We start from the raw sequence: 13676 nt of genomic DNA on the forward strand, positions 1-13676 counted from the left end.
GTATTTCATTACTCCCCCAGCCTGGTTATAAGCCACGTCACAGAAAGCTAATTATTTTGCCCCACGATCCCAGTTGCACTTTGAAATGTTGTTGCATAAGCTGATCATTTGACTGTCAGCACAAATTTAGTAATTAGCTGGGTAATAAGCTTGAAAAACGAACATCTGGCCTTTTGAGAGGGCAAAACCGCACAAACTATTTTTAGCCTGTTCAACTCCTGGGAAAACAAGCTTCACTTTGCTGCAAACTTTTTTGCTATTTGGACTGGTTTGACAGCATTAGTGTGCCAAGAGACGTTATGAGGAGCAACTCACTTTAAACCACGTTTATTAGTTAGTCAACTCTGTTTATCCATTTGTTCACTAAGGCATGTTGCAGTATTTTACTAGATTACAAATCAACTCATTCTTTCACATATAACTAGAGATAGTGGACACAACTTATTCTACATCATTTTAGTGACAATGTCTCTGATATTAGCACCCTGCACAGCCAGCTAGCAAGCGAGCACAGTCAGCTGAAGGACGAACTGGAGGCGATGAAGTTGGACAATGTGCATCTGCTACGCGAGCACAACCACGCCAAGCACACCTGCGACGAACTACGCAAGCTACGAGATGACGACCAGCAAGAGGTGGCTGACATGCGCGAGCTGCATCAACAGGTGGTGACCAGCAAGTGTGCATTAATGCATCACTAAATGTTGATAAAATTGTGAACAAGTGTACTGTATTTTTCCGAAATGTAAGTCGCAGTTTTTTTCCATAGTTTGGCCGGGCGGTGTGACTTGTACTCCGGTGAGACTTATCTGTGAAACTATTGACACATTATTACCGGATGTCAATCATGTAACGTTCGTATACTGTACTAAATTATTCAGCGCGTTGCTCTTTTATTTTAAATTACCTTTCAAGTCATTTTTATTTGTATAGCCCTTAATCAAAAAGAGTCTCAAAGGGCTTCAAAATAAGTATGTTTTTGGTATTGTGTTTTATGAAATACATTTCCCACAAAAATGCGGCTTCTACTCTGTGCATCTTATATATGAATTTTCCTTCTTAATTATGCATTTTTTTGGGCTGGTATGTACCTGCTCGGCAGTCTAGATGGTGGGGGTCCCGCTCCGAGACTGGGAGGTCGCTGGTTCACGCCTCGGCTGAGTCATACCTAAGACTTACAACATTGGTACTCATTACCTCCCTGCTTGGCGCTCGGCATTAAGGGTTGGAATTGGGGGGTTTGGTCACCTAATGACTAAAATGTTTGCGCCCTGTTTGGCTGCGGCTGCATCGGCTCGCTACAGTTTAACTGTACGGGTCAAGTGTATCGACATTTCGTTCTGTGTGCATGGTTACAAAGAATGACAATAAAAGTAAATTCTATTCTATTCTATTCTTATTCCCCGGAGCGATTTATAGTCCGGAAACTACGCTACATAATTGTCTCTCAGTGAGAATCGTTATCTGAAAATGGGCAAAAACTGATAACTATGTGCTAATGCCATTATTTTTGGATGCCTCTAGTAGCCAAAAAAATTAATTGTCATTATTGTTATTGATAAAGCCTGTTAGTCTTTGTTTTCATTAAGGGACCTGTAGTGCCCACCTGTGGGCAACAGATCAATGAACTGGTGGATGAAGAGAAAAGAGTCCTTTATAATATTAATGGCTCTTCTGTGGTATCCCAAGCTAGCATTGTCCTCCACAATGGGGAGAGAGGAGCCAATTGTTTTCTCTGTATGTTTTAACAATCAGGAACCAGAAGGAAAAGTAACTTGACGCTAAATGAATGCAATATGTGAGGAAAGACATTCCTGGATTTAGTATATTTCTGAAAATACATCTGACATTTCTTGCAGATTTATGGTCCAGTAGTATCAATATGTGCTATTGGTATCAATGGCCATTGAAGATTTGGTAATCCGTATTTGTAAATAGCTGTAAAATTGAGGTACCAAACATCCTTATTCTTTTTTCATGACTGTCAAAATATTTTTATTGCAGTATTTAAATTTTAATACTTCATTTGGCTTTGTTACATTCAGATCTAAACTTAACGGAAATAGCCAATAATAGATAGTTTTCTCCTCATTTTCAACATTATTTTTCAGTATTTTCAAATATTTATTTTCATTTTACCTATAGAATTCATTTGAATAAAGCTACAGCCTTTGTTTTTTTATTTTATTTTACTTGTAATATATTCTTGTAATAGTTCCACCACATTAAAGCAATGTTTTTTATTGTAATATATTTATTCAGAATGTTTTAAGTGCATGTTTTTTTTTAATTTCTGTTACAAATTTACATTTTTAAAGTGTTCTATTTTCCTATTTAGCAATTAAATCTTTTTTTCTTTAATTGTTCAAACATTATTTTCATCAAATTAAAATGGAATATTCTGTTTATTGCCCATACTTAAACTTGGTTAATATATTTTATGTAGGCGATTCGGGACGGCTCCCCTGATGCCCTGAACAAGCTGTACGATTCGTCCCTGGATAAACTGAAGAGTGTAAGGAACGATTACGAGGGCTTGCGCAAGCTCTACAACGACAAGACAGCAAACCACAATGCTGACTTATGTCGCCTGGACCAAGCCGAGGAGGACAAGCGCCGCCTCCAGAAACAGCTGGACGTGCTGATGAAACAAAGAGACGCCGCCATCCACTACCAACAGCAGTATTCATCGTCTATTCGGAGGTGCAGGAGGGAAATGAAAAGTTGGACTTAATCTTTGATAATTCTACTATTATTCTTGTTCTATGACTATCCTAGGTTGGACCAGCAGGAGCTATCCAAAGCAGCCGCCCAGAACGTAGAGCTTCAGCGTGAAATTGAGCGGCTGCAGTCAGAGGCCACGCGCTTCAAAACCCAGCAGCTGAAAGTGGCCAAAGAATGTGAGAAGTACAAAGAGGAGCGTGACTCTGTCATCAGTGAATACCGCCTGATCATGAGTGAGCGGGACCAAGTCATCAAGGAGGTGGAGAGACTTCAGACTGGGCTGGAAGTAGCTGAGGCCAAGTTGAAGAACACATCCTCGGAACAGAGAGTTGCCAATGAAGAGCTAGAGGCTTTCCGACAGGTAACATGTGCTGAGCCTGTAAGACCCAGGGTTGTAAAATTACAACACTTTTATTTTTTCGAAAAGTCATGGTAATATATATATATTTTTACTTTCTTCATATTGTCATAGTCATTTATATGCTATTGTTTTGACGCACTATGATTATGGGTGAAACATTTGCATGTGAAACCATCCCACAGGTGTAGAACTTCCACTGTCTGCAAAAAATTTGCTGAGCGACATTTTTGGGATTGTTATTTGGGTTATTTACTGTAGCAAGTAATCAATTATGCAATTTTTGTTTTTGACTAAGGTAGAACTATTTTTACTTATCTGTTCTGCCAATGAATACAAATATCCAACAGGAAATCTTGCAACCCCTTTGGCTCAATGTTGTAATATTACAGTGGTTCTCAAATAGTGGGGCGGGGCTTTCCCAAGGGGGCTCGTTTGACATCGGAACTTTTGATTATTTTTATTGTCCTAGAATAAAGTGCATTGAGCGGCATTAGCTCAGAAGGTAAAGCGCTCGTCTTGGGATCAAGAGGTCGCTGGTTCAATTCCCAGCTCCTCCGAGTTATATGTAGAAATGTCCTTGGGCAAGACACTTAATCCCAAATGCCCCTGATAGCAGGTAGTTGCCTTGCATGGCTGACGCTGCTATCGGTTAGTTGGTTTGTAAAAGGGAAAAGTGTGAAGCACATAGTAAAGCGCTTTGGGAGGTCTTCATTGACTTTAAAAGCGCTATATAAATTTACATTTACATTAACCTTAACTATATCAGATCAGCAGCGCTCTCATTGGCAGGGTGTGCGCTAGGTGGTAAAGCCGAGAGAATGAGTATGGAGTGAAGACACTAAGTGTTGAAAAAAGTATTAAGAGTGAGAAGACAGGCGGAAAAAGATGGGGATAAGGAGGAAAGTAACAGTCTCAGGAAAGCTAAGACGGGGAAGTTTAAGGAAGCATATGTAGCAATCAGCTTCACTGCAAACACTGAGTAGACAAGGAAATACCGGTTTACAAATGTTGGCAGCGGACAGCATGAAACCAGATAAATTAAGCTGTCAATTAACTGCATTTCACATAAATCACGTTGATGAAACGCATGAGTTTTTTGGGGGCGGGTGGGGATGCGGGTGGGGATGCGTGAGGTGTCCTTGTTCATTGGGGGCGTGACTGAGAATAATTGAGACTCATATTACAACATTATTCATAAAACTTTACCCCAAAAACATTTTTTTTGCAAACATTTCATTTTCATCTCAAAAGAACTTCTATAACACCATTGCAGTGTTTAAAAATGTTTTTCTTTGTTTTTGTATATCTGGGTCTTCCAAGGTTAAAAAGGATAAGGTCTTTATCTTATTTTCTGAGGTTGACCATGACTGAAGAATTAGTACTTGTCGGACTCAACTTTTTGGAAAAGACCCAAAAATTTAACTAAAACTAGGCTACAAACGGTCCTTTGCCACGCCTTGTTAAAGTATACTGACAGACTAAAGATGAATAATTATGACGTGCACACCATTCAACAACCCGATAACTTTCAGTTTGGAAATGACTCCCAAGTCAATGCTAACAAATACTGCAGAATGGCAAAGGCAGGCAATATTTAACATATGTGAGGCACTTTCACCCTTTAAACAAAGGGTGGCCAACCTTTTTGAGCCTGAGAGATACTTTTTTGTTACAGATGAGTGTGAAGGGCTACCAGTTTGAAATTAATTTCTAAAATGCCAACCTTTGTTGATACTATATTGTTGTTGATATTATATTATATATTATTACCACATTGTAATTATTAGAAGTTGCATTAAAAATACAGTAAACCACTTACATATTATTTTTAAACACACGGTTCATGTCAGATTTCTCATGCCAATTAGAAATCAAATTTCCTAGAAAAACCACAATGACCCATCCTTAGTGAGCTATTTTTCGGTACCAGATTGTGGGCTACTCTGGTCGTCTTCGGGTGCACCACATTGGAGACCCCTGCTTTAAACATTCATTGTGAAACACATGGGCATACATTGTTGCAATATTCAGTATATTGAGTGTATGTACCTGTATATGTACTATATGTATGATACAGCCTCTGCTATCAAGGGTGCTTTAACCAAAAGGATTTGTTTTTAATAATTTCAATTGAAAATGATTGTCAATAAATAAACGAAAATGAAGTATGCAAACACTGAAGAAATACACTTAATTACAACCCACCATGGACCTCACCATAAACATTTCGGACATTCTAGGTGGGGTCAAACAATTCAACCAGCTGTTTCTTGATTTGTGCCTGTTTTTTAAGGAACTGGCATCGTCACTGATGGACAGGGATCGGGCAGTCTGCGAGAAAAATGAGCTTCTTGAGAAATATTGCCATGAGGTAAAGGACAAGGCAGAGGCGCAAAAGGAGCTGAGTCAAGCCTGCAAGGACATGGAGACGGTGCGGGATGAGCGAGACGTGGCCCGCAAAGAGAGGACTGAGGCCATCATCCAACGGGATCAGCTGCTACGCGAGTATTACCAGGCCAGACAGGTACACAAAGAAAACAGATTTATCTACAACTGAATTGATTGATCTACCACCCATGCCCCCTGCCGCAATTAATATATTTTTATCACATCTAATATATAAGAAATACATTTATTTTGCCTGCAGTCGTTAGCACGCTTCCACCTGTTGTTTTTTTTCCGTCACAAAATTATCAGTGCACATGGCTGTTCTGTCTGTAAAGGATAAATAATTAATCCAAACAACAAACTCCTCAGGAATAAATCCACCAATGTGTTGAAATAATGCTCTGCCTTCCTCCTTTTGTTTTCTCGGTATAGAGTAGGATCAAAATTTGCCTCAATTAGGGCTGTCCATTTTTTAACTGCAGCAAAATGTAAAAAACATTACTAGATGATTAATAGCAGTGTTTTATAAAGTTTATAATAATTTTGAATTTAAACTTAAAGGCGGGGTGCATGATTTTACACTTGTGCTCGTTGTTTACATTTGTTTTAGGATGAGATTGGTGAAAGTAAGAAAATGAATATAGTCCAAAGGCCAACCCAAACAACCGAAAAGATGATAATAGAAGAGTTTGTCCGAGCGCGTCTAAGATGGACACGTACAGTACCTTGCACACTCCAACCAACCAGCTTTACAGATGCTGTGATAATGACTTTAGTAGAAGATGGCATTAGCAAGTACAATATTTTGAAGTTATGGAAACCTTTAAATTATTTTGCTAAAGAGAATTGTTACCATTTTTAACTCATAAAAGCCTGAATGAGAGCATATTTATCAATTGCTTTACTTATACTTACTTTTCACTATATACCTGAAAGAATTGTACTCATTATACACTTTGCATCGCAACAGTGGAAAGGTACTTAGTCACAAATTACCAAATATATACTATCTTGTATTTATTTATATTTTATTTATTTATTTCTTGCCATGCATTACTGGGTTTTTCCTGCGTTAACACCGATTTTAGATGGCCATTCCCTAGAACAGTGGTCCATAATCAATGGCTCGCCAGTCATTTATGGCTCTTTTCATGACTACTAATGGCTCAAGAAATATAACAGAACTTGCATGATTCAAAAATGTTTCTGACCCCTGCACTAGAAGTTTTACCTGTGCTGTTACAATCATAAATGTCCTCCACCTCCCAGAAACAAGACTCAGCCACTCTGGACATGGAGCGGGCAAACAAGGAGATCGAGATGCTGAGGAAACAATACGAAGCTGTCAGTCAGGAACTGAAAGAGGCTCTGCAGGAGGCAGAAGTGGCCAAGTGTCGCAGAGATTGGGCCTTTCAAGAGAGAGACAAGATTGTGGGAGAGCGGGAAAGTGTTCGGTGAGATAATGATTTGTGTTTCTGACGTGGTTGTAAATTGTTGACAAGTAAGTAAAACACAAGCTCAATTTTCCCTTTTCAGCACTTTGTGTGACAGTCTCAGACGGGAGAGGGACAGAGCTGTGAGTGACCTGGCGGAAGCATTGAGGAATTTAGATGATACGAGGAAGCAGAAAAATGATGCCGTGAGAGAGCTTAAGGAACTTAAGTGAGTATTTTATATGTTTTTATTTTTGTGTGTGCGTATATACTTCTTCCTGCACTAGCTTCAAATTGATATAGATAAGCTCATATTGTCAACCTAAGCACTCATCTGCTCCTTTAGTGCCAGCTGGTGGTCTTAGATGAACCACTGTGCCTCTATTGTATTGCTGCAATGGACTACTGTATTTCCGGACTATAAGGCGCACCTAAAAAACAAAACAAAAATGACATTAATGAGAGAATGCGCTTTATAGTCCAGTGTGCCTTTATAGACAGGAACTGGTTGGTTGGATCCCTTAACCATTAGTGTCTTAGGGGCACAGTTTCCTGTGGTGTGTCTTGGGCAAGTATCAGGCGAATGTGCTAACAACTGCACTACAGAAACACAGAGTAAATTAAATCAGAAATGCATAACAATCCAATGAAAACTTTTTACTTAGGCTAACTAATTATGAGTAGGTCAAGTTAGTGTTGTACGGGATTTGGAACTTTTTTTGTCGCTGCCACCACCTCCTGACTTGGCTGCTCATTGCAGCCACTATCAAGCTCCTCATGTTGCACGAGCATTTCTTAGATGCACTTGAATAAACTGTTTTTATCTTTTAAGGGGTTTGGGTTGGTGTTTGGACCTTACTTTAAAGAGACCACTTCTTACTATCACGATTGCATGCTACACTAAAAAAAAAGGGGGAGACGAGCATGAAATCACTCTTCATCCCCCCCTCCCGTCATGTGCCCCCATTCCTATTCCCTAATGTGTCCTGGCCCGAACAGCTTTGCTAATAGAAAGATAAAACAAGATGAGCAGGGTGGGAAAAAAGCACAAGAGCTTTTTGAACTCAGTTTGGCATTCTTAACACATAGAAAATATATTCAACCTTTCCCTTTTTTAAAGAATCCTCAAACAATACACCCCACTTTTAACAATGTTCAACAGAGTTCAAAGAGGCCTAATGCTTTTTATTTCATTGCGCTGGTCAGATTCCCTAATATATATGGTCTATGAAAAATGTTTTTATTTTTCTGATGTTAGTTTCATGCGCCTTATATATGAAATTAACAGCTGACAGAAGGATATTTTGATAGTCTAGAAAATGACCGAACTGTACTTTCCCTTGACACGTGTATTCACTCGGTTAATGCTGAGCACCAGGATGACAAAATTTATTTCATTTGACTTTTTTATTTAATGTGAAAATAATAATGTTTATTTTTTGTTCCTCAGGGAAAAAATGGAGGACCAATTGGAGAACGAGGCCCGGTTTCGTCAGCTAATGGCGCACAGTTCACATGATTCTGCCATTGACATGGACTCAGTTGAATGGGAGACGGAAGTTGTAGAGTTTGAGAAACTTAGGGTAGGTGTATTGTCTGTTTTTATCCCTAGCCATTAAGTAACATTTAATTGGGTCTCTGTCAATTCAGGAGATGGATTTGAAAGCACTTGGCTTTGACATCGCAGAGGGCCTAAACGATCCTTATTTACCTGGTGATTGTGGTGTGTTTGTCAGTAAGGTGGAAAAAGGAAGTCAAGCAGAAGGCCGATTAAGGTAAACACCTTAATCAGCAATACAAATACAACACAAATCATTTTAGTTGACTAGAGAATTGTTTTTCCAACTTGTTTTGAGCCAAGGCACTTTTTTTTTAATTGAAAAAAAAAATCTGCGGAACACCACCAGTGAGTGCTGTTGCAATTCCGGTAAAAGTAAATCCAAATGATTCGCTAGACCACAAATTTTATAACTTTCCACGGCATGGTACCACAATTAATTACTGTGCCGCTGTACTGTGGTTGAAAAACACTGAACTACAGTGTTTTCCAACGTTTGGGGCCTAGGCACTTTTCCTCCCTTTTTCATGACTAAAAATGGTAATCTGCTGCCACCTACAAATATGGATCCCTCTGCTCATTACTGAAAGAAAGGAATGGTGCAAAACAATGGCAGCCTTTTTTGCTTGGATAAAATTGGACAATTGTTTGAAGCGCAATTGACAAGATATAATGGCACACTAGTGTATGTCGGCCAGATGTGGGTAGAGTAGTCAGAATATCACTCAAGTAGAAGTAAAAGTAGTCATCCAAATTCTTACTTGAGTAAAAGTAAAAAAGCACTTGGTGAAAAAAATAACTTAAGCACTTACTTAGTAACTGTAGCAACGTTGTGTTTATTATATTTTTTTTAAAACGACTAATCAGATCATCAAATTATCAAAATCCATCCAATCAACAATTTTTTTTATTTTAAACCAGATTAAAATAATCAACGTAAATTCAAGTGCTTTAATAAACAATGACAAAAATAGTATAAATCAAATACATAAACCACATGTAGCACCAAGAAGCATATTATACTTAACAGGCTCTACAAGCAGAACAACAAGCTAGCCCATGAACTCGAATAAAGGAGACATTTCACATTGTAGCTAGTGTTTTGCACCCTTTTAAAGGGGAACATTCTTTTTATGTGAGGCTAGGGGTGCTCCTCCTCTTCTGTGTTTCTATAGTCTGTTTTGCTAAGTGTCATTTTCATCTGTTTCATCTGTAAACAAAATTTCCTGCACTGAAGTTTAACATGGTCACGTGAAGAGGCTGCTACGTTAGATCGGTTAAAGATGGTAGAGCCTGGCGGAGTTTTGCGTCAAAATAAATGCGCCTTAGCGGAGACAGACAGACGCGTACATACGTGGAGGCGATTTATTAAGTTACTAAATAATCAATTCAATGTTGCCTAAGGTAGCAGAGTAAAAGTATCGTTTTTTTCTTCACAAATTTTCACAAATAAAAGTAAAGCTATAGGGATTTAATAATACTCCTAGAAGTACAAAATTTCCCAAAACGTACTCAAGTAAATGTAACTAAGTAAATGTAAATGTATTGCGTTACTACCCACCTCTGACGGCAGGACACTGAAAATCACTGAACTAAAGCTGATGGATCTCTTAACTACCAGGGTCTTTGGGGCACCACTCACTCCCTGTGGTGTGTCTTAGTCAAGTACAGTCTGGTGGCACTCATCCCTCTCAGGCCATTTTTTATTTTTTTTGGTAGGGGGTTTGCCCCCTCACATGCAACTGTTTTTCGATCATTTTGTTGAAAAATTTAAACTTTGTGTTGATTAAGTAAGTCCTTTGCTTTTGTGCCATATTATAGGCACAGGTAGGCTCACGGATCCTTTAACCCCCATGGTCGTTGGGGCCCCAATTCCTTTGGTTTGTCCGGGGAAAGTACAGCCTGGTGGCGCCCATCCCTCTCCAGCCTTTTTTTTTTTGGGTAGTGCTTAGCTCCCCCAAATGAAAATGAAATTTCCATGGTTACAACCAATGTTCAGTATAATTTTCCACGGGTCTGAGCATTCACAGTCGGTGAGCAGCGCTTGAAACAACAGTGAGCAACCATAATCCCAAGTGTGGCAAGATAATCAATTATCAAACATGTCCAAAACTTGACATAAAGTTACATTTTGCTGAGGTTCCGGCAATGCAAAATTATTTTTCTCTTTTGAATGAATTGACTTATGTACTATTACAAAGGTTGTACGGCCTACGTCGTCTTTCACAAGATATCCATTTCTTTTTATTTCCTGATATATTTTGTCGCATAATATTAACATTTTTGGGGGCTTATTTAGTCGGTTGTAAGATACAGAACTGTATTTAATCACATTTTTTAGTGGAAGTACAATGTTGGCAACAAGATTCACTTGATATAATTGGAAATTATTTGAATGCAACACAAACCTTTTTCTTCTTTTTTCTGTGTTTTTTTTCTACTTTTTTAAAAATTCCTTTAAAAAAAATCTCATTGTTTATTTTTTCCGAGCTGTTACTTTTTTCTTTTTGTTCTCTATTTACTTTTTTCCTACATTTTTTTTTCTTTTCTTTTTTTCTGGCTTTTTTTCTAAATTTTTCAATTTTTTTTCTCTTCCTTTTGATTTGTTTTTTTCTCAGCTTTTTACTACTTTTTCATTTTGGTATTTTTTTCTTTTTTGTTCTATTCCCTCCTTCCTTTAAGTCATTTTGTGCATAATTTTACATAATATTTGGTCATGTTGGGATTAAAGAAGCAAAAACAACCCGAAGAGCCGTTTAGGACCCGAAAGAGCCGGTTCCTTTTGGTGAGCCGAGCCGAAGAAGCCGGTTTTCGACAAACTCTACTGACTTTACTTTTCAACTTCGTTGGACATTGACTTCAAAATACCGCATTTAGGACACAACGTCAGGGGAACCCGTGCATTTTACCTTCATGCACTGTAACTTTTACGTGAGTCGCTTCTTAATTAGTAATTTTGAGCCCTCATTTTTGTGTGCTGGCTAGGTTTTCTTGTGCGCCGAGAATGTGCGAGCAGTGCGCAATTGCGCACGCGCGCAGCTTAGAGGGAACACTGGTTACAACTAGCAGGAGAACCCTCCTCAAATGACACAGACACAGCACTTTCATCATCTGGTCGCCATTGTTTTTCGGTGTGAAGCATCATCCCGTTCTTCAGACATTAGTGGGAACTTAGTTGTAGTTGAGCGTAGTACTCTCACCAAGACGCCTCGTGTTTCCATATACGGAATATTTTACGTAGAGTACAATACATTTTATTTCCATTGCTTTTTCAATTGTGTGCAGGGTCAACGATTGGCTGCTGAAAATTAACAATGTGGACATGACCAGCAAAGACAGAAAGCAGGCAATCAAAGCAGTGCTTAACGGTGACGGCGTGATCAATTTGGTGGTCCGGCGGAGGAAGTCGCAAGGGGGACGCGTCGCCACTCCTGTCCAGATAAACCTCGCAGGACACAAAGGTCCAATTGGTGGATTAATTTTTACATGTTTCAGGGTTAACATGAGGGCACTACAATATTAGTGTGGTTACATAATTACCATTAAATTCATAGCAGGGGTCGGGAACTTATTTGACCCAGAGAGCCATAATAGCAAAATATTTAGATTTTTTTTTTTTTTTTTGAAAGAGCCGTAGCATATATTTGACAACAAAATTCAGCAAAATCACAATTTTCAGCGCAATATCCTTCACTGTGTGTTGTTAGATTTGATAAAATTAATAAAATAAGAATACTGCCAGAGCCTGTGTCCCATATCAAGAATACTGTATACCGCTTTAAACTTACCTCCCTCCTGCAGTTACTTAAGATCATTGACGCTCATTTTAACCTTCATTTTTTCATAGATAATGGTTTCAAAACATGGTGCAAGCAGAGTTATTTTGTAATGTCATAAAATACTGCAAATGAGGACTGACGTATTTACCTTCGGCACAGAGAGCGCTGGGCTGAGAGAAGTGAGTATGTGTGATGTGTGCATAGGTCCACTCACCCAATCAATTTGCTCCGTGTGCTTGGCTGGTATTCTGGGGTGTTTAAAGTTTGATTTTGGGGTTTTCATCATAAAGTGTCTTAACAGATCATCGAATTTGTTTGATGAGCTTCTATATAAATAATTCCTTGGCAACGTACTGCCAAAACGGGGTCTGCTGGTGTTAAAACTTGACTGTAGACTAGTTGAAATTGTGCCTTTTGTATACTGAATTGAACAACTTGTTTTCTGGAGTTACGTCTGTTAGGTACACCCCAAACACGCCTTTGTGCTATTAATGTTTAAAACACTGTTGAATTAATTTGCGGAATTAATTACCTTTGAGCCATATTCACTTAAGAAAAGTGCCATATCTGGCTCGCGAGTCATAGGTTCCCTGTTCTACAGCCTTGTTTTTTAATGACTGTTGCTAGTTTTAAATCTGTATGAAACCTCTAGTTAAACATTTCCTTCTGATTGGTTTTTAAGCATAATTAGTTGGTGACCCCTGTTCTATGATACATATTTGTGTGCATTTAATGTATCTAACCTAGTTTAGCCTATTGTCTTTAAAAATAGGTCCAGATGCAACCGTGCTCCCAATGATTTAAAAATTGGTTTGGTAGTTAAAAATATTTAATGTTTAGGTTTGGTAAATAAATGAGTAAACAAATTTTATTTCTACAAGTTGAATTACCATAAGAGTACCAGCCACTGAGGGCGAGGATCCATTTTATTGGTTGGTAAAAACACACAAAAAACATTTAATTGTATACTTCTGTAATGTCAGGCTCGGACGTCAGGATGTACTCCAAAGACTGTATAAAAATCAAATCTCTCCCAAATGTACAGTTTTTCTAGTTGTTGAAAAAAGTAACATAAACACTCTTACAGACCAATTAATTGACTGGTTATTGTCCTGGCAGAATGTGGCATCTGCCTGGAAAGTGGCATCTTTGTTTCATCGCTTGTGCCCGGCAGTCCAGCAGTCCGTGACAATGCTCTCGCAGTTGGAGACAGGCTCTTATCTGTGCGTATCCTATGCCTTTAGTACCCAATGATTAATGTTAAGAATAAAAATCCCTCATACTATTTTGGTTTTCATTTTTTTCAGATTAACGGCATTTTGCTCGATAACAAGTCGCTGCCTGAGTGTGAAGCTCTGCTGCGAACATGCAGAGAGTCACTCTGTATCTCTTTTGTCAAGGTGATGAATTTCATTCATTACAGCTCTTTTCAT

General features: G+C 38.6%; 1 protein-coding gene across 2 annotated transcripts in view; it reads left to right on the forward strand.

Annotated features, from left to right (window-relative positions):
• LOC148346881 (disks large homolog 5-like) overlaps nucleotides 1–13676 on the forward strand; it is a 76680-nt gene that overhangs the window by 37103 nt on the left and 25901 nt on the right. For both annotated transcript variants that reach the window (XM_088323397.1, XM_088323398.1), the window contains exons 5-15: nucleotides 482–665; nucleotides 2447–2703; nucleotides 2779–3085; nucleotides 5379–5609; nucleotides 6743–6927; nucleotides 7010–7135; nucleotides 8357–8489; nucleotides 8557–8681; nucleotides 11750–11925; nucleotides 13363–13466; nucleotides 13551–13643. In XM_088323397.1, the coding sequence (XP_088179523.1) occupies nucleotides 482–665; nucleotides 2447–2703; nucleotides 2779–3085; nucleotides 5379–5609; nucleotides 6743–6927; nucleotides 7010–7135; nucleotides 8357–8489; nucleotides 8557–8681; nucleotides 11750–11925; nucleotides 13363–13466; nucleotides 13551–13643 (1921 nt within the window). The remainder of the gene's footprint in view (nucleotides 1–481; nucleotides 666–2446; nucleotides 2704–2778; nucleotides 3086–5378; nucleotides 5610–6742; nucleotides 6928–7009; nucleotides 7136–8356; nucleotides 8490–8556; nucleotides 8682–11749; nucleotides 11926–13362; nucleotides 13467–13550; nucleotides 13644–13676) is intronic.

This window comes from Urocampus carinirostris, chromosome 19, assembly GCF_059441175.1.
Source record: "Urocampus carinirostris isolate Australia breed hairy pipefish chromosome 19, RoL_Ucar_1.0, whole genome shotgun sequence".
NCBI lineage: Eukaryota > Metazoa > Chordata > Actinopteri > Syngnathiformes > Syngnathidae > Urocampus > Urocampus carinirostris.